This window comes from Cupressus sempervirens, chromosome 6 (genome assembly GCF_028749045.1).
Source record: "Cupressus sempervirens isolate cs-2001-9-10 chromosome 6, ASM2874904v1, whole genome shotgun sequence".
Lineage (NCBI taxonomy): Eukaryota > Viridiplantae > Streptophyta > Pinopsida > Cupressales > Cupressaceae > Cupressus > Cupressus sempervirens.
This window is the reverse complement of record NC_143123.1, coordinates 353,291,308-353,315,376: the sequence shown is the minus strand read 5'-3', so window position 1 is coordinate 353,315,376 and position 24,069 is coordinate 353,291,308. Positions and strand designations below refer to the sequence as shown.

General features: G+C 37.3%; 1 protein-coding gene across 1 annotated transcript in view; it reads left to right on the top strand.

Moving 5' to 3' along the window:
- Window positions 1-757: 757 nt before the first annotated feature.
- LOC149552578 (acyl-lipid (8-3)-desaturase-like) overlaps window positions 758-24,069 on the top strand; it is a 135,688-nt gene continuing 112,376 nt past the window's right edge. Inside the window, exons 1-2 of the mRNA XM_089788175.1 lie at window positions 758-1,164; window positions 1,368-1,460. Coding sequence (XP_089644301.1) covers window positions 1,049-1,164; window positions 1,368-1,460 — 209 coding nt within the window. The 5' untranslated portion in view covers window positions 758-1,048. The remainder of the gene's footprint in view (window positions 1,165-1,367; window positions 1,461-24,069) is intronic.

Sequence of the window (24,069 nt, the reverse complement as noted above, 5' to 3'; positions counted from 1 at the left end):
AATATTTGACCGCGTAGGTGATTAGTGACGAACCCTATGTGGTCTTCATCAACAACCATAGGAACAATCTAAAGAAGTTTGTCAATGAAAAATTTCGCAATATTCTATGGACAAGACACATAGGGCAGAAAAAATCTTATTACATTAAAGAATTTAATCCCACTTCTAGTCATGATGAAAAGGCCTATATAAGGGCACCTATTAACTAGAAAGGAAAAATGTTGATGGCACAACTTAGAACTAGTTCACATCAACTGCGATGTGAAACTAGTAGATGACAAGTTCCAAAGGAAGAGTGGGCAGACAGTTAATGTTTATTCTGTAATACTGAAACAGTTGAGACAGAGCAGCACTTTGTCAAGGAGTGCCTGGCTTACAACGACATCAGATCTGATTATACAAAAATACTGCAGAACAAGGACTTCAACTATTTATTCGAGAAAGATCAAGTGAAAAGAACTGCGGATTTGATTATCAAAATTCAGAGAAGGAGAGACAAGTTAACCAAAACTTTGCAACTGACTAGTTTCGCTCCTACTCGGAAGGGTGATTGCATGGGTCCCATAGACTACTTTAGTCTCGTGAACGTCATTAAAATCTATCATATCATATCATATCCCCTATCGAGCCCCCCTCCCCCAATATCGTCTAAATACATAAAAATATCATAAAAAGTGACGATGCTTAATTTCATGTGCCCTGCCAAACTACAAACTGTGAGGCGGTTTAAAAGATCATAAATTGTCGTATATTAACCAGTGTTGGATTTTGGCGCAATATGCTATACAGTCTGGGATATCTGGCGATAAATGTTTTCCTCTCTTTCCAGGTGGTCCCGAACAATACAGCATAGTTTGCATCGATATACTATTATATCTTTACTTTAAAAATTTGGCTGCTTGGCATTTGAGCTGAAGAAGTATTAGATTCTCCTCTGCCACTGCATTGTTGGTAATATTTTACGGAGACGACATTTTGGTGTACTGGTGAGGTCGCGGGCACGAGGCGCATTGCGCATCTGCTGGACGGAGTTTTTGTGAAGTTGAGAATGGCGCCGCAAGAAGTGAGGTTGGAGAAGTACAGTTTGGAGGAGGTGAGCAAACACAACACGCCGAATGATTGCTGGCTTATCATTTGGGGGAAGGTTTACGATGTTTCTGCCTGGTAAGCTTATTGTTTAAGGATGCTTTTAGTGAATTGTAGAGGTTTTATGGACAGATTTTTGTCTGTAAGTCAAGTTTCGAATTTCAGTGAAGAAATTGAATTGTTTTGTGTTGTTTGATCTCTGTTTCAAGTTGAAATTAGGGTTATATAAAGGGAGAAATTGAATTAATTATTTTGTTTTGTATTATTTGGCAATGAGTCAGGGTTCCTCACCACCCGGGAGGTAATATGATATTCGTCAGAGCTGGGAAGGACTCGAGCCAGCTTTTTGAATCCTACCATCCTCTTTATGTAAGGCAAGTATTTATTCATCTATAAATTTGAGCTTCTCGGGAATAACGGTTTAAGGATTTCTAATCTAGCAAGTCTGTGGAAATTTAGTACAGCGGGATCATTTGTCGAAGCTTGGTTCAGGCTATAAACAAGGCTCTCGAACTGTAGAGTCTGAATTTCTTAATTGCATAATAATTGTTAACACCAGAGTAGTCTTTGTTTTTTTCTGCCCAGTATTGTTACACTTTAAATATATCCGATTAACAGTCATTTCTTTTTAGGTCTCGACATTTTTATGGTCTTAGTCTTTGTTTTTTTCTGCCCAGTATTGTTAGACTTTAAATATATCCGATTAACAGTCATTTCTTTTTAGGTCTCGACATTTTTATGGTCTATTTTCCATGAGTTGGCTAACATTCCACACAATTATATAGTTTTGAGTTGGCTAACATTCCACACAATTACATTTTTTCGGAAAGCAAATTTCTAGTCGCATAGTTATTACATATGCAACAAAATGTTAATCACATGTTTTATCTGAATAATTAGCCTATAAGTTATGGTTCTGTTGTAAAACTTGACTGTTTGATGTTAAATGATGGAGACGAAGTCGTAATGTTTATAAACCAAATGATTTTTATCTAATGCGAAGAAAGAAATTAACTAATAAAACTAAAACTGCTAAATATCACCATTAGATATATTACATTATTATTCTAATAGACTCTCTCAATGGTCTTCATACTAACTACAAAAAAGCATAGAAAACTGCCCCCTTCTCTTTGTTATGGTAAATTGATGTTGTTGTAGTTGTATTAAATACAGGAGATGAAAGCTCCTTTTATATATTTATAAAGATGATGTTTCTAAAAGAAACAATCGTGAATAAAAGATGAAAACAAAAACTACCAAATAAACTAAAGACTAACTATGATGACTATTAAAGAAACATTATAATATTCTAATACCCTTCGTTAATGGCCATCTTTCAACTGCTGTGCTGTCTTTTGGTCACAAAATCTGCAAAACATTATGCTGCTGCTAAGACCTACGTGGATCTGCAAAATGTAAATGGCCAAGAAGCCAAAATCCGTCTAGAAAAGAATAGGGAAGGGTGTCCCCTTCTTCACAATGCTTTTCAACAAGAGACAAGACCCTGTGCCACTGAGATGAGTTTGCCACTAACCCTCCCAGAATCAGCAAAACATTTCTAGAAATCATCACAAAACATCCAACTTGATGTTGGATAATGGAGCTGCTCTTCCCAAAAGACACAGACAAACATTGAGAATAGTTAACACGATTTTGAGGGAAAATTGACAAACCCTCCAAATTTTGCAGATGAGCATGATGCCCCAAAACAAATTGCAAAAAACTACCATTTCCTAAGGAGAAAAATTGGAAAAACTAGACACAATTTTGAGATAAAAAATCAATTAAAACCAGACAATAGAATTCGAGACATAGATCAAAGGATACACAACCTCAAAGATGATAAAACCGAGCATATAATTTTTGAGGAAAAAATTATAAACCCACAAAAGAATTCCACACAACTTTTGCAAATTGTAGAATTATAATTTTTTTGAGGGAAATTTTATCGAAACCTAAATTCTAAGGAAAAAAACTAGTGATGGGTTGGACATATTTGTCACTAGAAGCAATCCTTTAATAGAAGTTTTTCTTGCTGCTCTTAATGGGAATAGTGAATCTTCTTGCCCATTTGATTCTTGACCACAATGCATTCTTGTTGATAGAGAAAAAGTTAATGATGATAATGCTTTGAAGCTCAATGCACAACAGTTGGCTTCAGAAAAACTCAATTTTATTAGTAACATGGATTTGGTGCCATGCCAACCTTCTTTGGGTTAGAATGGGGTTTTCCCTAGTCCCATAGCTTCACCCCGTGTTGAGCCTTTGCTAAATTCAGAAACCCTATGCTCCCCCGAGCCTTTTATGCAAAAGGAGGATGGAATATTTTAAGTCATTGGTAAGAAGAAGCAAAGGAAAACTTAAGAAAGGACTAATAGTGCAAAGGTTAGTGAAAGGAACAATAAGGCCAAAAGAAATAAAACTCCTGATTGTTTTAATAGATTGTTCAAGAACTCCAACACTCCCCATGCTAGACATGAACTCACACATTCATAGTTGGAATTTTAGAGGGCTTGAAATGCCAGACAAAAAGTATATTGTGAGGAATTGGTATAGTAAGATTCATAACAAGGAGATTATCTGCCTTCAAGAAATCAAAGTTTATGGATATTGTGCCTTTAATACCTTCAAGTTCCTCGGGGATAAGGCAAAATGCTTATTTTGTGGACACTAAAGAGGGAAAGATGGATTAGCAATTTTGATGGCCCCAAGTGGTGTGATAAGCTGGTTTCCCATAGTTCCCCCCTTGTAATAGAGCCTTATGGGCAATTTATAATGATAGTGGTAAATCTGTGGGTGTTTGTAATATCTATGCTCCTAGTGACTACAAAGAGAGAGCAATGTTGTGGGATTGGTTGGCTGAAAATCTGCGTGAGAGTAGTTGGATCTTTATAGGAGATTTTAACATGATTGAGAATATGTAGGGTAAAGTGGGCGACTCCAGGAATGAATGGAAAGGTAATGAACTCTACTTCTAGTCCAAATTCAAGAGAAGATTCAAAGTTAAGGATCCTTTGGAGAACAATAAGAAAGAGCTGGAGGGGATTTGTTATACATGGTAACAACCAAGCTTACAATAAGAGAATTTATTGTAGACTTGACAGAATCAACTTGAACCTTTTCCTCTTTGAAATCAAGCATTAGCTTGGTAAAGCCCCTGTTATGGTCTCCTCTGCAAGTATGTCTGATCACCCTCCTATTTATGTTTGCATCAACAGTTCTGAAGCCTCCGATGATGAAGTCCCCATTAGGAAAAGCTCTTTCAAGCTCAATACTTCTCTGTTGCAGGATTCGGATAATGTGAACACCATGGAAATGATCTCGATTTTGACCAAGTTCTGTATTAACAATTCCTTTGCTAGGTCCAATCGCAGGCTTATGGTTGATAATCGGAGAAAGATCTTTCAAATTATTGGGTTCAAAGAAGCTAAAGATAGGAGGGAGGAGAACCTATACCAAAAAAAGCTTAAGGAAGTTGAGAAAAATCTGTAGGACAAAGACAAAGGCTTGAACCTAGAAATGGAACTCATTGATACTAAGATGCAACTCAAAAAGATCCAAAACCACAAAATCCAAAGGTTAGAGGGTTAGAACTAAGGCCAAGTGGCTCAATGAAGGGGATAGAGGTACTAAGTACTTCAAATTGGTCATAGCTAAACATAATAGAGAAAACACTAAGGGAATCCTTACTAAGAATCGTCCTACTAGTAACAACAAAGAGATCCTAGAAGCCTTTACAAGTTCTATAAGCACCTTTTCAGCTCTGAACATGGAGATGATCATAATGAAGCTCTAAGTAAATGTGCTAAGCTAATTCCCTAGAAAGTCTTCAGAGAACAAGCCAGATTTTTGAGTCAGCATATTGATATCAAGGAGATTGAAGACACTATCAATTCTTTAGCCAATGGTAAATCCGCCTAGGTGGATGAAATCTCAACTAAGTTTTATAAGAAGAATAAGGAGTGGGTGACAGAGGAACTGTTATTGGTCTATGAGGAAGCTTTTGATTATGGATCCCTTGGTGAAGATATCATAAGGGTATCATTAAATTGTTGCCAAAAGGTGGGGATAGGTCTCAAGTCAAAAACAGGAGACCAATCACTCTTTTAAACTTGTCCTATAAAATCATTGCCAAACTTTTGGCAAGAAGAGTTGCTAGTTTGCTCAATAACATCGTGTCTATCACCCAGACAAGCTTCATTAGAGGGAGATACATTTTGGAGAATCTCATTACTAGGGGTGAGGCTATGCAATGGGCTAAGGATAGTGGCCAAAATGCAGGTATGGTGCTTCTTGATTTTGAGAAGGCATATGATAGAATTGGATGGAAGTTTGTGAGTGTTATTTTGAAAGCCCTACGGATCCCCCACTTCTTTTGTAAATGGGTTGTCATCCTCTTTAAAGATTCCTCAACGGTTATTGAAGTCAATGGAGAACTATCTGAATCTATCCTCTTGGGTAGATCAATCAGAAAAGGATGTCCTTTAGTTGTTCTTCCTGCATTGACTTATATCCTTAATGCCAAGGAACTGGGTCCTCCAGTCAAGGGTATCTCCCTACTTAACTGTGACCAGATGATCCTTGAGCAATTTGCAGATGATACTGCTCTCTTTGTGGAACTCTCTAAGGCTAACTTTAGTAATGTTATTAATAGATTGCAGTTCTTTTGCAAGGCCTTTGGAGCCAAGGCCTCTCCTATGAAATCTTCCATCATTGGTTGGGAAGATTCTCCTCTTGCTTGGGCTAGAGAACAAGACTGGCAGTGGGTTGGTCCTCACAACATTGTGAGTTACTTGGGAATTCCCTTTTCTATTGAACCTTCTCTGAAAGACGTGTGGACTTGGATCTATAACAAAATTGAGAACAAGCACTTGAAACAGCAGACTCATGCTTTCTATTGTAGGGAGAGCACAGGTTGTCCAAAAGGTTCTCTCATCTCACATTGTCTACTATGCCTCGGTTTGGTTATTTGCTAAATACCAGAATAACAACATTGAAAAGATTGTAAGGATTTTTTTGTGGTCTGATGGCTTGGGTAATAACAGAAGACAGTGTGAAATGGGATTGGTGTTGCTATCCTAAGGAGCTAGGAGTTCTTGGTATGAGAGATATCAAAAAGCAAGACGTTGCTCTGGCATCCAAATAGATCCTCAAAGCTCTCATTGGCAACGAATCTTGGAAATTTTTGATTAGAAACAATCTGACAATAGGCCAGAATCAAGAAGGGAAAGCAGTGGGGGGACGCCCCTCTTATTGATATTGTTTTTGGGGACTTTGAGGTTAGGGTTGCAGGCTCTAAGGTGTTCCATTCTATTTGGAAGGCATGGGACCGAGGCAAGCACTTGATCTGCTCAAGGAATGCAGTGGGTAATAATACCTATTACTATTCTGTCAATGATAGATCTATTTGATGGGGTGTGTATCTTAACAACAAGCCCCTAGCCTTAATTGAATGCTGCTCTGCTAAACATTGGCACAAAAAAGGCATATCTCTATTGCAGGATATTGTGGTGGATAATTGGATGGGTTTTGGGAAGAACTGAAGATTAAATTTAATATCCCTAATTCTCAGAAGAAAACTTACACCCTAATCAGTAAGGCTGTTGGTAACCCAGGTAAAAGTATTAATACTTATCAATTTTTGGAGCAGGTGTGTTGGACAGATGGTAAGCCTCTTGGTTTTCTAGCGAGCAGATTAATAAGGTGGATATTTTGTACAGAATCAACCAGGTCCAGGGTTTTAGGTGGTCATGTTCTAGATGACAAATTATTTTTGAGTTGTTTTGGCAATCTCATGTAGAATGTAATGGGCACCCCTGGATGTCCCAAAAAACTAAACCAAATTGCTGAAAGGAATTATGTCAAACAATTTGCATTCAACTTCTTATTTCTCCGTTTAATGTTTTAAACCCCTTATAATTCCAGAAATCAAACATTTATTGTTTGTTGTGTTTCGTGCATGGAATTGGTATCATACAACATAAACAAGAAAGCAACTACAATGATATGCAAAGTGGAAATGAACTGCTGCTAATAAAATGTTATTTTCAGAATTCATAAAATCAAATACATAGCAGATTTATCAACTCACTAATTACTTCAGCAATATTGTCATAATACTCCAGCCCATGCTTACGAACTTGCTGCTACAATACTTTGTCCTCCAATCAGTCCACTACCTTCATAATACCATTCCCTCCAAGCGGCATAAGCGTCGGACAAGTAGTGAAGAAGATATGAGCAAAATATCAAATCTGCCTGTAGCCGGAAATGCAACTAAACTGCCTGATAATGAAGCCAATAAGAAAGAATTCCAAAGGCCAAACCCCAAGGGAATGACGTCTAGAATGTTACAAGAGAGGATAGACGTCCTCAAATGCCAAAAACAAAGCTGCAACTCACACACCAATTTCTTCTCATATTCAACCTGTCTAATGAAGCTACAAATGCTTCCTTTTATTCTATTCCCATGGGTCCGCTCAACTCATATGGGCAATGTGGGATAAAGATGTGTAATATAAAACATATATTAAAATACCCCTTATGTCTCCCTTGGGTACACATCACCATAAAATAAATATTAAAGTAACACTTTAATATTTTACAATTAAATTAGACGTTACTTTAATAAAACTTCAGGCATTAAAATGTATTAGCAATCGGGCTCCGAATAATGCGAGTGATAGCTCATCGGAAAGCTCTCACCGAGGAGTATCGAATCCAATCACCAAAATTGACCTGCACTGTATCCTGCCGACTTACTAAAAATAGTAAGTATGCCTGAAACTGAGTAAATCAACTTCATTTTGGCCCAAACTGGAAATGACTAGGCCAAAACACTTCAAGATCCCATTAAACCCTTCGTTAGCCCTCGGGACCATGTAGAACAAGGCTAACACACACACACTTGGTCAACTGCTAAAATGGGGACATTACAGTCCGCCCCCCTTGAAATTGCTTATCCTCAAGCAATCTCAGTCCAGCCTGTTGAATAACCTGCTCACTCTCCCATGTAGAATCTTCCTCCGACAGATCTTTCCATCTGACCAAATACTCCTTCACTATCCTATTTCTAAGCTTCCTCTCTCTGGTATCCAGAATAGCCTCAGGTACTAACACAAGCTTCCCCTCCTCATCCAAAGGGGGTAAATCTGCAGAAGGCACTACACTCTGACCAATGGCTTTCTTAAGCCTAGACACATGAAACACATTGTGCACTCGATTGCCCTCTGGAAGCTCAAGCTCATAGGCGACTTTGCCCCTTTGCGAATCACCCTGTAGGGACCATAAAATCTAGGTTTCAACTTTTCAGCTCCGCTCTTCTTGAGCGATGATTGTCTATATGGTTGTAGCTTCAAGTAAACCATATCCCCTACCTCGAAACTGCGCTCTATTCGGTGCTGATCAGCATACAATTTCTGTTGATTCTGGGCCTGTTGTATATTCTCTTTGAGCACTTTCAGGATGTCCTGACTATCCTGCACTAAGTTTTTGGCTTTGGGCACTCTACTGTCCCCCAAAACTAAATCCATGAAGCTAGGTGCTTCATAACCATAGAGTGCCATGAAAGGAGTCATCTTGATGGACATATGATAAGTGGTGTTATAACAATACTCTCCCATATGCAACCATCTGATCCAAGCTTTTTGTTGTGTAGTTACATAGTTCCTCAAATATCCTTCCGCCCATTTATTCACAATCTCTGTTTGCCCATCTGTTTGTGGATGATAACTAGTGCTAAGTGTAAGATCTGTACCACACAACCTAAACAACTCTTGCCAAAAAACACTCATAAACTTACTATCCCGGTCGCTGACAATGAATCTGGGCAACCCATGTAACCTGAATCTCTTTAAAGAAAAGATCTGCCACCTGTGCTGTTGTGTAAGTGGACGGAATAGCAATGAAGTGAGCAAACTTCGTCAAGCGGTCCACCACCACATAGATGCAATCCCTTCCCTGCACTCGTGGTAAACCAGTGATGAAGTCCATCGAAATACTTTCCCATTTCCTATCAGGAATGGGCAAGGGCTGTAATAAACCTGCAGGAAATGTGTGTTCTCACTTATTCTGTTGACAAACCACACACTCCCTGACATACCTCTGAACATCATCCTTGAGCCCTTTCCATGAAAACCGCTCTCGGATCTGCCTGTAGGTCTTGAAGACCCCCGGATGTCCAGCTGTGGGTTCATCATGAAATGCCTTCAGTATCGCCTCTCTCAAATGTGATGACGGAATCAAATAAACCCTGTCCTGAACTCTGATCAATCCATCTATCACCTCATAGCGATCATCCTGTATGGTACCTGAAATCAATCCAGAAGCCCAAGCATCTCCGACATACTCTGCTATAATCCGATCTCTCCAATCTCCTGAAATATCTGCCAGAGCACATAAGTGAGGTCTCCAAGATAAGGCATCAGCCACCACATTTTTCTTACCTTTGACAAACTCTATGTCAAAGTCATAAGCCTGCAATTTAGTCACCCATTTTTGTTGCCGGTCATTAAGATCACGCTGGCTCATGAAGTATTTAATACTGTTGTGATCAGTCTTGATCACAAAACGTCCACCTACCAAATATGATCGAAATTTGGCCAATGCATGCATTATGGCCAACATCTCCCGGTCATAGACAGAATAAATTTTCTCAACTCCTCGGAGCTTCCTACTCTCGAATGCAATGGGATGCTTCTCCTGCATCAATATTGCTCCAATCCCATCACCTGATGCATCACAATGAAGCTCAAAAGGCTTTGTGAAATCCGGTAGAGCTAGAACTGGACATGAAGACATTACCTGCTTGAAATGCTCAAAACACCTCTGTGCTGCCCCTGTCCACACGAAGGCTCCTTTCCTGGTAAGATCTGTCAAGGGTGTAGCAATCTGTGAGAATCCCTTAACAAACCTTCTATAAAAACCACATAAACCAAAGAATCCCTTAAGCTGTGTAAGGTTTGTGGGAGTAGGCCACTCTACAATAGCTCTAATCTTTTTGGGATCAACCCGAACGCCATCTGCACTAATGATATGCCCCAGGTAAAGGAGCTCAGTCATGCCAAACTCACATTTAGATTCCTTGGCATACAATGACTCTCTCTCCAGAATAGATAACACCTCCTCCAGATGATGTAAGTGCTCCTCCCAGGTCTTACTGAAGACCAAGATGTCATCAAAGAAGATCAAGACAAATCTCCTCAGCTGCTTCCTGAATACCTGGTTCATACAACTTTGAAATGTAGCAGGTGCATTGGTTAGACCAAATGGCATAACCATGAACTCAAAGTGGCCATAGTGACATCGGAAGGCTGTTTTCTCAATGTCCTTTGCTCTCATCCTGATCTGATGGTATCCGGATCGCAAATCAATTTTGGTGAAGAAGCATGCCCCATGCAACTCATCAATCAGCTCATCAATCCTAGGAATGGGATACCTGTTTTTAATTGTTTTTTTATTCAGTGCCCTGTAATCGATGCACATGCGCATTGTCCCATCCTTCTTCTTTACCAATACTACTGCTGAAGCAAAAGGGCTCTTACTGGGCCTGATATGCCCCATCTCCAACAAATCCTTAATCGCCTTCTCTATCTCATCCTTGTGTTTCTTAGCATGACGATAGGGAGTAATCATAACTGGTTTGGCTCCCTCCTCGAGCTCAATAACATGTTCCATCCTTCTGTCAGGAGGAACCCCATGAGGAATATCGCTAAATACTTTAGCGTGTCTATCAAGTATCCTCTGGACATCTAGTGGATGACTCTTTTCTTTTGGCTCTGGTGAAGTTGGCATAATGTGGCACTCTGCCGCCCACTCTATGTCATCATGACGAAAAAGTCTCTGCATTCTCCTCAAGGACACTATTTTGCAACCTCCATCTGAAAGCCCTCTAAGTACCACAGTTCTCCCCTCATGCTGGAATCTCATCTCCAATTTCGCTAGATTGAGTGTGAACTCAACTAGTGAAGCCATCCATGTCATGCCGAGGATGACATCATAATCTCCCATGTCCACAACATAGAACTCATCCTCCAACTCGTAGCCATCTCCAAACCTGATGCGAAGATTAGATATCTTCCGAGTGCATAATAACTTATCACCGTTAGCCACCATTACTCTAAACCCATCATGCTCCTCTGTCTGTAACCCTCTCCTGGCTACCAACTGTGCATCTATGAAGTTATGTGTAGCCCCAGTGTCAATAAGAGATATCACTTTCTGCCCCTGGATAGTACCCCTGACCTTAAATGTGATTGCCTTTTGGGCCCCTGTCAAGCGTGCCAACGATCTATCATCCTTAGGAATGTTGCTCTCCTCTATAGTGTTACCCTCATCTGAATCGGAGTGCTGATCCTCCCCTTCTGACTCTGACTCTTCTGCTGAAAAATACTCCATTTGATTTGCCTTAACCTTGAGAGAACATTTATGAGATAAGTCCCAAGGCTCTCTACAATGGAAGCACAGCTTCTTCTTTCGAAGTTCATTCAAGGTTTCATTGTCTAGTCCTTTTGATCCTTCTTTGGGTTTGCTATACTCTTTCTGAAATGATTTTTTGTCTTTGTCCTTGCGGTAGGAAGAATCTGTTGAATGGTTTTTTCCTTTGTATACTGAAGGGGCTAAATCTCGTGCCTTTTTAGTTGCTTCAGCTAACGTGAGTGGATCATGTCCCTTCACCCAACCTCGTAATGGATCAGCAAGACCATCACAAAATAACACCACCAATCTCCTAGGAGAGATATCAGTAACAAGTACAGACAAGCGCTGAAACTCGGCAATGTAAGCATCCACAGAACCTGACTGTTTTAACTGTGCTAGCTCCTTGAAATGTAACTCGGGATCCTTAGTGTCAAATCTCCCAATCAATGTTTCGGTGAATTCCTCATAGGATGTAATCTGATTATGCCCCAAAGTCACCATGCCATGATGCCACCATTCATGTGCAACGCCATCCAAGTGCATAGCCGCATACTTGATAGCCTCCTCCTCAGGCATAGGATTTAGCTGCAAGTATGTATCTACCTTCTGCACCCAAGCTCGTGCAGTCATCTTCCCTGAAGCATCATAATAAGGTAAAGAAAGTTTTCCAACTTTCTTCCTCAGCTCAAAGTTTTGATTCCTCCCTCCTGCTTTAGGCATGTGTCTCATCCTCAAGTCCATATAATCTCTAAGAGAAATATCCGCCTGAAACTCTGGTCCACTAGCCTCCCAGTCCCTCCTGAACTGATCCTGTAACTCGGTAATCTGCGGTTCGTTTACTGGTTGAACCGGATCTCTGGGTGGAAAAGTGGGTAGAAGAGGTCTTGAGCTCGCAGTCCGTGCTGGGCGTGCAACGTGTCTAAAGTTATCAGCCTCATTCCCATTGTTGCCGTGTCCATTATTACCATTAATGTTATTCTCAGGACCATTGTTGTTGCCTTGGCCTTCATGGTTATTGTTTCCCCCGTTGTTATTGTTTCCCTCGTTGTTATTGTTTCTGTTGTTGGCATCACCTAGATTAATATTGACACCCATCTGTCTAGCCATGAGCTGCAACATCATGTCCATTCGCCTATTCTGCTCCTGCTGCATACGCTGCCCCTGCTCTAATGTATCCAGTAACTGTCGGAACAGTGCCTCCCCCTGATCTGGACCAGCATTTCTGCCTCCGCCTAATCCTGTATTCCTGTCATCTCGATCACCCATATTATTGTCCTGATCACAGAATATCTCCTCTGTGTCTGTATGGTTGAATTCAATGTCCCCCTGCACGGATGTACTAGACTGTTTGCTTTGCAAGTCTGAAATCCTATTTTGTCTTGCTCTGGTATCGCGGAAATTATAAGACCCCTGTCGCATGCTCAAACATAAATGCTTAGCCTGTGTTTTTTACTTACTTTTTCCCTCTATCCGACTGTTCCAAATTCCCTATAAGACCTCCACAGGATGGCAGGACTTTATAGCTCTGATACCACTGTAATGGGCACCCCTGGATGTCCCAAAAAACTAAACCAAATTGCTGAAAGGAATTATGTCAAACAATTTGCATTCAACTTCTTATTTCTTCGTTTAATGTTTTAAACCCCTTATAATTCCAGAAATCAAACATTTATTGTTTGTTGTGTTTCGTGCATGGAATTGGTATCATACAACATAAACAAGAAAGCAACTACAATGATATGCAAAGTGGAAATGAACTGCTGCTAATAAAATGTTATTTTCAGAATTCATAAAATCAAATACATAGCAGATTTATCAACTCACTAATTACTTCAGCAATATTGTCATAATACTCCAGCCCATGCTTACGAACTTGCTGCTACAATACTTTGTCCTCCAATCAGTCCACTACCTTCATAATACCATTCCCTCCAAGCGGCATAAGCGTCGGACAAGTAGTGAAGAAGATATGAGCAAAATATCAAATCTGCCTGTAGCCGGAAATGCAACTAAACTGCCTGATAATGAAGCCAATAAGAAAGAATTCCAAAGGCCAAACCCCAAGGTAATGACGTCTAGAATGTTACAAGAGAGGATAGACGTCCTCAAATGCCAAAAACAAAGCTGCAACTCACACACCAATTTCTTCTCATATTCAACCTGTCTAATGAAGCTACAAATGCTTCCTTTTATTCTATTCCCATGGGTCCGCTCAACTCATATGGGCAATGTGGGATAAAGATGTGTAATATAAAACATATATTAAAATACCCCTTATGTCTCCCTTGGGTACACATCACCATAAAATAAATATTAAAGTAACACTTTAATATTTTACAATTAAATTAGACGTTACTTTAATAAAACTTCAGGCATTAAAATGTATTAGCAATCGGGCTCCGAATAATGCGAGTGATAGCTCATCGGAAAGCTCTCACCGAGGAGTATCGAATCCAATCACCAAAATTGACCTGCACTGTATCCTGCCGACTTACTAAAAATAGTAAGTATGCCTGAAACTGAGTAAATCAACTTCATTTTGGCCCAAACTGGAAATGACTAGGCCAAAACACTCCAAGATCCCATTAAACCCTTCGTTAGCCCTCGGGACCATGTAGAACAAGGCTAACACACACACACTTGGTGAACTGCTAAAATGGGGACATTACATAGAACCCAAAAAGGTGTGCCTTGGGTGTTTTCTTATGCTTAAGAAACTTGCAGTTGGGTCTTTTCTTTCTTCCAATGGTAAACAATCTATCTTTTGCTCCATGTGTCACTGTAAGGAGTCTTTTGAGCATTTGTTTTTTGAGTGCAAATTTGCTTGCAATAACTTTTCTTTGGTAACCCCTTGAGATGGAATCAAAAGCCTTGTTTATCTTGGCATGAGATCCTTGCTGGTTTTGGGAGGCCTTTGATTTAAAACTTAATGCTTTTTGGTTTACTCTTACTAATGAAATTCTGTGGTTTATCTGGAAGCAAAGGAACGAGGAACCCTTCCAAGGAAAGCAAAGGAATCTTACTGGTTTTTTTCTAAACTCACCCACTCTTACATCATGTCAGGGGTCACAGCCATTATTGAAATCTCAAGGGAGAGGTTCCTAGAGCTGCTTAAAGAAGGCAACATGGTGCTGTTTCAAAAAGACATTCAGATTTCCAATTTTGTGCTTGAAGAACATGATAAAGATAGGCTCAATCTTAGTACCCATATGCAGCCACCTCAGCAAGTTGATTATGACAGGTATACTGAACCATAGTAGACTCAACAGGTGAGCTTGCATAAACATGACAGTAGCACTCAGAGGGAGTGGCCAGCGGTACACATGTGGAAGATGCTTTCTATGGAGATAGTTGGGGTAGTATTAATGCCAAAAGCAACAATGATGGATGGGACTAATCAACTTAGTCTAATTATCTTTTTGGGGCATGATGAGCCTTAATGTTTTTTTCATATTATGCTATGTTAGTTTTGTTTGGAGCTTAGTATCTTCTATTTGTAAATGTTAAGCTTATACTTTGAACATTATTGACACTATTGAACGGTATTGTTATCGATACTTTTAGTTTTTTTGCTTCTGTAAACATTTGATTAACTATGTCTAATAGAAAAAACCCAACCATAATTTTTAAAGGGAAAATTTTATGAAAACCCATCAAAGAAACTTTCATGCGGCAAAACATGAGACTTTGCTTCCTAAAACAACATTTAAGAATACGCAACTCACAAAAAGCACAAATACAACCTTCGAAAATCAGAGACGTCTGCTTGAACTAAGAAATCACACAATTAAGATCACCACTAATTTTTTGAAGACAAAAATTAAAAAACCCACAAAAGACAAAAATTAAAAAACCCACAATACAATTTTTAAGGACAAAATAATGAAAAGTTAATAGATTTTTTAAAGGGAAAAATAATTATAACTTACACACTAATTCTTTAAGAACACAAATTAGAAAACCCAAGAGACCAATGATTTTTAGGACAAAATCATGCAAAACTCTCTCACTGCAAAAAAACAAGTCACAATTTTGACGAACAAAACTACCTATCATAGAAACCTTCACGTGGAAAAACATTAGACTTTGTGTGGTAAATTGTAAAATGCCCCAAAAAGGGCCAAAGTTCATGCAGTAAAACAAGAAAACACTTTGCACGGAAACAACACATTGAAACAACATGCAACTCACAAAAAGAGCATGCAAGCAATATGCAATAACATACAACCACATGCAACCCACATAACCATGGGCCTCTTGTGAGGGATTTAGACCTAAATCTGCTCCGATTCCATTTTATAAAACTTGATAGTTTCATATTAAACAATGGAGATGACGTCTCCTTAAATAGAAAAGTAGAGGACGATGTTTCTAAACAAAACAATTGTATACTAAATACAAAAGAAGAAACTAACTAATAAAACTAAAGCTACCAAATACAACCATTAGAAGCATTACATTATTATTCTAATAGGTTATGATTTTATATGTACATATATATTAACTGAAGAAGTCTTCTTATCATTGTATAAATTTCTCTTCCTCAAGAGTACATCGAATTTTCGAGGTTGTTAGAACATGTAGAGTTTAGACACAATAACTCTTACAAAGTACTCCTATGGGAAAAAGGATTTACATATATACTAGTTGTGTCTTTGAATTTGTTATTCCTATCATACCAATGAGGGTTTACGAGTACTTCAAAATATCAGTCGGGTATAAAAGCATTTAGCAATACCAAACCAGTAGGGTTTTGAGTTTTGGTGGAAAGAATCATAATGCTATGACGTAATCATCACACCATGTGATTATTGCCATCGACATAATTCTCCATTTGCTGAAATTTTTATAGATTAAAAAGGCCCATTGATTATCTCTTCACTTTGGTATTGAAGAAACCAAGTAATGTATGTAGCTGATCATCAATGCGTATCAAGACATACCAAGGGAGGCAACACCTTTTGTTGTTTGCTTTGTGATGGCTTGTGCAATAATGTTCTTATCTTTCATAAGGAGATGTGATGTACAAAGGTGGGGGTTTGACGAGAGTGTAAGTAGATGGTCAAGATTGCTTGTAATGAGTGTTTAAGATGAAAAAAGGTCATCTATTGGCTTTTTACGGTGAGATGTAAATGACTTTGTATTTAGTTTTTAAATTTGAGGAAAAATGTGCACTAATCTAATTTATTAAAAATGATTTTATTTAGTTAATTAGTGACGATGAATTTAGTTTAGTCAGTTTCTACTTGTTTCAATAAATACGTTTTACTTAACTAACAAGGAGAGGAAGGACAAGATTTTAATTTCCATTTTTGTTCAGTTCTAGTTTTCTTGGAAAATTCTAACTTTCATGGAGTGCACTAACTTTTAAAAGATATTGGGACGTGCGAAAAAACAGTAGGCAAATAATTTAAGTTTTCCTAAGTTAACTTTACATTATTTCCATGTTCCACCAGGATGTGTCCCCTCAAATTCTAGCATTCTTAGAATAGGGATGTCCTCAGGATGTGGGGAAGTCATCCCCAACTCCCCAGATGTGACGCCTATCAACTACCATTTGCCACAGGGACGTGAAAGGTGACACTTGAGCCAGGGATATTTGGGCGTCCCCTACTGGCAACCACTTTTTGCATGTGTTTTATAAAAATCATATTTTTTTAGGTGTTATGAAAAAAGATTTATAAGACTATAAAGAAGTAAATACATTGTTTGATGTTCCTTTGGCAAATCTTAACCTTGAGGAGTCCAAGAGTTCTGGTGATAAGGAGTTTTCCTTGAGGTCCAACCTTGTGAGTATGATTAGAGGCCTCCCTTAATTACATTTTGACATTTTGTACTTGTTTTGATATCATGCTACTCATTGTAATTCTCTTTATGAAATAATTTAGTTTAAAACTGATTTAGAAAATAAGGATTACAAATAATATCAAATTTAAAGAGTTAAAAAATTTCACTTTGTGTCAATGGGCAAATTAGATGGACCTCAAGAAATTGATGTCCAAGCTCGAGTCTGTGAACTATGCCAAAAACCAATAGAAATTGATAAACTACCAATTCTTTCCTTGGTATCAAGTTCAGCCCTTTAAAGATATTTCACAGCAAAATGGTGCAGCCTTGATATATTTGTCATTAGGTGAACCACTGATGCAATGGTATAACAACCTGACAATACCATCTCAAGCATAAAATATCAACTCTATAAAAAATCAGCGAATAATCTACAAAAACTTGACTTTATTAAACCATGAGGAAGGGCTGGCAGATTTTGAAGAACCTCGATGACAGTGGGTCAAAGAGAAATGCACTGTTTTATAAAAAATGTAAAGTGCGAAAACATGTTTTAACCAATGTTCTACCCGCATCAATGTTTTTTCCTTTGTTTTTTTATGTATTTGTAAGAAGTCTTGAGTTAAACTTGCAAAACTTGCAAGTTAACCTTATATAAATTTGTGGAATAGAAAAAAAATGAGAATGCTTGGCAACTGGGCGAGTACTTGCAGTGTTTCCAATCTATGGTTTCTGGAAACTATTTGCATCAATTGCTTTTTTTATGCTTTTAAAGTTCCTTTGGACAATTGGTTACAATTATCAAGGAGTGGATTACCAAGCCATACACTTATCTAGCAACAGATTTGAAGGATAATTGGCTTCATTTCACTTCCAAATGAATATATTGGAAGGATTTCATGCTTAAAGTGTCATGCCCAAAAAGTAAGGGTAAAAACACACACAACAATATATTTTTTTTAATAAGAATTAATTAAGATACTAGGGTCGACAAAGGTTTAGATGTTGATCTACAATGGAGTAATTGTCAGAGGGGGTTTAAGGTTCAGATAACCATAGGTACAATGAAGCTAGATGTAAGATCACCATTGATATTTAATAAGGTTACGACTCAATTCAATCATTACGTCAAAGAGATTATTTGAGTGAACTGAAAGTCTCTTAGTAATCCATTAACAAAATTGAACGACTAATCCATGATAGAGTCATACTCTATCAATTTGTTATAATGATACAATTTAATTATGAGCAATATACCACTAACCCTAAAGATGATCTAATTGGCTTGACCCTTTCATTAGCTTGATAACTTGAACAATATTACCAATTAATTCATTTAACGTTAAGAAGATTTGGGACTCTAGAAGATTGATTAAATTTAACTATTTCACCCATGCTAGCTACGTTTAAAACTTGAATCTAAAATCTAATCTAACTTATTAACTTATCATTTAGTACTTGCAGTGTTTCCAATCTATGGTTTCTGGAAACTATTTACATCAATTGCTTTGTTTATGCTTTTAAAGTTCCTTTGGACTATTGGTTACAATTATCAAGGAGTGGATTACCAAGCCATACACTTATCTAGCAACAGATTTGAAGGATAATTGGCTTCATTTCACTTCCAAATGAATATATTGGAAGGATTTAATGCTTAAAGCCCAACTGTACTACTTGAGGGTTTAGAGGTTGTTTGGGAAATAAGGTGCAACACATTTGGAGGTTGCATTTGGGTTGTGTTTAGATTACAATTATATTCATTGACATTATTGGGCTTCCATTAGTAGTCTTGTGTCATTATTATCAAGGTTAGAAATATTTTAGTTTTATTGATATTTATATGATTAACATAAAAGCAATATTAGTAGATTGGGACAATAATTTCTATGATGCTTCAATAAGATATTGCAACTTCATCTATTGAAGGTTAGGTTTTCGTCAATTCACGCATTCTATTTAATGTGTGTTTATTATTAGCAGATACAATACCAAGTTCAGCTCCAAAGTTAAAGATTATTGTAGTATTATTACCATGCCCTATTTAATGTGAAGAATGTAATCGTATGGTTTGTGTTTGAAAAAATGGGAAAATAGAGACTTGCATTGGTAGTTAGTTGCTATTTTGTCAAACACTTGCAAAATACAAAAAAGTTTGTTTTATCACTTTTCAAAGTTATTTAATTAATTAGTGAACATGTGATGTAGGATCAAATGCTTTTCTGATTAAAGAATGCAGCAGAGAATTGTAAGTTTCTACATTATGCCCCTCTTTGAAATGGCAATGAGAATAAAAGGAGTGACATCAGTTTAATGAAAATAATTATAGGTACTTGGTGAGGAAAAAATAGTGTCAATGTATCCTTGTTGTTTAGGGGAATGAGGGTTAGAAAATAAATATAGCTCTTGCAAAGGCTTCTATCCCATCAATTTGTTGTAGGTTCTTGTTAATCATTAACTAGTTCTTTTTGCTAACTAGGTTTTGTAAGTATTCTTGATTGTTTTTTATTTTTCAAATTTTGGTTTTGCAAGATGTTGTATCTAGCTTATGTGGAGGCATTGCCATTCATTTTTTGACATTTTGCTTGTTTAATGTTTTTTTTTGTAGTTTGGCATTTGTGTTCTAAACAAAGATGTTTTTGTGTCTATTTTAGCATTCCCATTGTATCTTTGGGCTTTTTTGTTCCAACTTTTTGTTTATGGTATGACATTTTTATTTTGTACAAAGGTGGTTGTGCTTGATCTTTACTGTTTCCTCCTCATGTTTCATTGTTTTCATCATGTATATTGTTTTTTAGATTTTTCTTAACCCACCAATCCTTGTTCTTTTATTTTATGTTGGGATTCTTATGTTGTTTTAACATTGTACCTTGAGGTTCAGTGGTCTAAGCCTCAAATCTTGCAAACTTCTAACAACATGGTTCTGTAGGATTACTTGTCAAAGTTTGATTTTCTAACATTAATCACATGTTTATTTTTATGAAGGAAATTTGATCTCTGTCTTCCATCTTGTTTGTTGTGTATGCTATTCTCACCTTGGGTAATCCAAAACAACTTTGCGTGTTTCCCTTTTGTGTGGTGTGTTTTTGAGATTAGGCCTTGCACACTATCTTGTTGTTTTTTTATGTTGTTTTGATACCATTTCTTGAGGTTCATTTGTCTAAGCCTCAAATCTTGCAAACTACTAACATGGTTTTGTAGGATCATTTGTCAAAGTTAGATTTTCTAACTTTAATCGCATATTTATCTTCATTAAGGAAGTTTAACCTTTGCCTTTCTCTTGTTTGTTCTTGACTAAGTAGCGTGTTTCAAGTACACCATTAAGTTAGGTGGTTTCACTTGTCAATACCTAGGCTTTAGATAGTGCCCCAACTTTTAAGACTCCTTAATGTATTGTGTAAAACTTGGCATTAGAACCTTCTAGTTGTTTGTAACTTGTGATGCACCAATAAGTAGTTTTCCGTTGGTAGTTACTCAATCCACACTTTTGAGTTATATTTGTGGGCTTACAAGCCTAAGACATTGACTTTAGTAATATAGGTTGTTAAATATGCACGGACCCAAAACGTACATACCAAACACATCAAAAGCAAGGTCTTAACATTAGAATCACGAGGTCACATTTTAAGGTTGAAACCCAAAAGAAAATTCTAAAATCTTTCTTAAAAGTAAGGCTGAAAACATATTTTCATGTCACCGCCACTCAACATTTAGTTAAGTCAACAACTCAATTTTTTGCAAATTATAACCTTAGAACCTTTTAACATATTGTGAATATTGAAACATTGATCCAAGGCCATGACATTAGTGACTAAGCAACATAGTGACATTAAAATTGTATTTAATATGGTTTGAAAGAGAAAAAGACACAACTTCTTAAGTCACCTTTCCTTAACTCTATTTATTGATGCTCAAAATTAGTGATAGGAACATTTAATCGTTTTAGAGACCTTTTGAACAACCAAAGCTTGACCCTTCTATTATTTTGGTAAAATAATAAATGTGTTATTAAACAAAGATTGATCTATATATATAAGTATACACAAGAATGTTTCTATAACAAACAAAGAGAGGAAATAGAAACATTCTGAAGAGAGAATGGAAAGAGAAAGTTTCCATATTGAACAGAGAAAGAATATGGAAACATAGAAGTGAAGTGACTATTATAAATACAAATAAATCCACAGAAGAGAGAGAAACAAAAATAGAGGGATTTAACTCTAACCCTTCCTTAATGGCCAATCTAACTGCAAAAACAAAAATCTGCAAGTAAATCCTTAGAAGGCGTAAAAGGTAGACTCAAATTGACAAGTGAGCTTTGCATGTTCTACAATATTGGCTTGTGGTTGAGACCCTCCCCACTTTCTTTGTTCAGAAGCAATGCGAGTCTTACAATCTCGGATCACTTGACCAAATTTGTGGCCATGGTTGCATCGATTATGCTTCCTCTTGGAGCTATCCCAAGACTGAGACAATGATTGGGATGGGCATTTATCCTTGTGAAAGGATTGGGTTGTAAATGCTTGTTTAGAGGAGGATGAAAGAGCACTGCTACCTAACTATTGTTTGCAATGGTTTGTTGCAAAAGCTTTGTGCACAAATCTGAAAATTTGAGGTCAACATTAGTTGTAGTATATTGAGCATCTCAATAAAGTGCTCATAGGATTGTGGTAAACTTCTTAGAGTAATGATTATCACATCCTCTTCCTCCATTGTAAGGCCAATGACTTCAAGTTGATCATTGATGTCCTTAACCTTCATAAGATGTTTTTGTAAGGATATGGGCTCATCCATAATAACAAAGAACTACCGATTCTTCAGAAAGAAAGCTTTGCTTTTGTTTGATGTTTTGTGGAGATCCTTCAGCGTAGTCAAGATCTATGTAGTTGTCTTGCCAAATGATATTTGAGGCAGTTGATCAGTAGTTTTTGAAAGCTTAATGAGCATACCATCATTACGGTTATGCTAATTAAACTTCTCTTGAGTAGCATTGTCTATGGTAGGATGAGTCTCGATACCCAAAACAATTGCGTAAAGGCAACAATACTCAAAGATCATCATCGTTCTCTGCTTCCAGGTGTTCTTTCTTTTAAATCACTGTCTCGCCTTCCAAGAGAAGATTGGTGAGAGATGGCATGATGTGTTTTTTGATGCAAAAAAATGTGAATATCTGAAAAGGCATGAACTTCGAGTTAGATTGATGGAAGAGCCAGAAAAAATTAGAAGACATCAAGAGGAGAGCTCTAAAAACACGTAAGGAATTTGGTGTCAAATTTTGAATCTGCTGGCTCAAAAATTGAGGGACGATAACTGATGTACCCAAAAAATTATGAGACGAACCCAATTGAGCTTATAAAAAATGCAGAAGAAATCAGTAGACAAATTAATTATCAACTTAAAATAAAGGGTGAAGACCCTAGTTGAAATGTGTAGAAACCCTAGGTTGCCATGGATGAACCAAAACTTGAGGTAGAGGAAATTTAGTTGTTTGCAATAAAAAATAACTAAAATGATGGTCAAAAGCTATGTTGCCAACAAGATAAGGGAGCTCTACATGCCCTAGACATTGAGAAGACGAGAAAAATGTGTATCTGTGAACATAGGAGAGTCTATGATTCTAGAAGCAATGATCACGAAAAAAGCTTAGGTAGGTTTGGAGAAAAATCCTTGCAAACAAATTTTTGAACACACAAAGGCAAAGGAATTTGAAAATCTAATGAGTCGGAAATTTCATGAAGAAATTAAAGATTTTCAAAACCTATTTCGAAAAATAACTCGAAATTTTTTAGTAATGAAATTATTATTTTTTCGAAAAAATAGTTTTGATAGCATATTATGGTAAAATGATGAATGTGCTATTAAAAAAAGATCATAAATGATCTATATATACAAGTATACACAAGATTGTTTCTATAATGAATAAAGAGGAAATAAAAACATTTTGAAGAGAGAAATAAAAAGAGAAAGTTTCCATATTGAACAGAGAGAGAATATGGAAAAATAGGAGTGGAGTGACCATTAGAAATTTAAATAAATCTACCAAAACAAAGAGAAACAAAATAGAGAGGTTTAACTCTGATATCTATATGTCCGCTATGTGTTGGAGTAGTCATTTCCTTATACCCTGTTAGAAATGTGCTGGTTGGATTCCATCTCGGTCAACTCCAGCATCTTGTTAAGGAGAACATCCTTAGTTCCCAACCACTGAAGGCTCATAGTGAGTTTCTTGAGTCACTGTTCAAAGTTCCTTCAAACCCCTTCGACCAACCTTCCCATTTCTTCCTTTGTATCGTTCTGTCTTTGAACTCAAAACTGGAGTTGTTATAGTCTAGTTCTTTTCTTCCCCTCCTATCCTAGAAAGTTGTGTGTGGTAATCTTGAGCATTCTGCAAGACATTCAATACCTCCTGTTTTCCACAGTTTTGTGTTCTCTATACCCACAACTCCATTCCCACTCCTTTGACCACAACAAAGTTTCATACCTATGCTTTTTGCTTGTAGTTTTCAAACTTCCTCTATCTGGTATTGATGTGGTTCATAAACTACTACCACACCTTTACAACAAACACACCTTCTTACTCTTTGTGATATTGCTAAGTATGTCAACTGCCAAGCATTGCCTATTCCTAAGTATCTCTCACAATACTAAAGATAGGACTTCGTGTCTACAGAACTTAAGCCTATCGGGTAATATGCGAGAGTTCTCTACTTCCAATATTCTACTTACAGATGGTACATTATCACAACTTTGAGTAATCCTCCTAGGGATTACGTCCGCAAT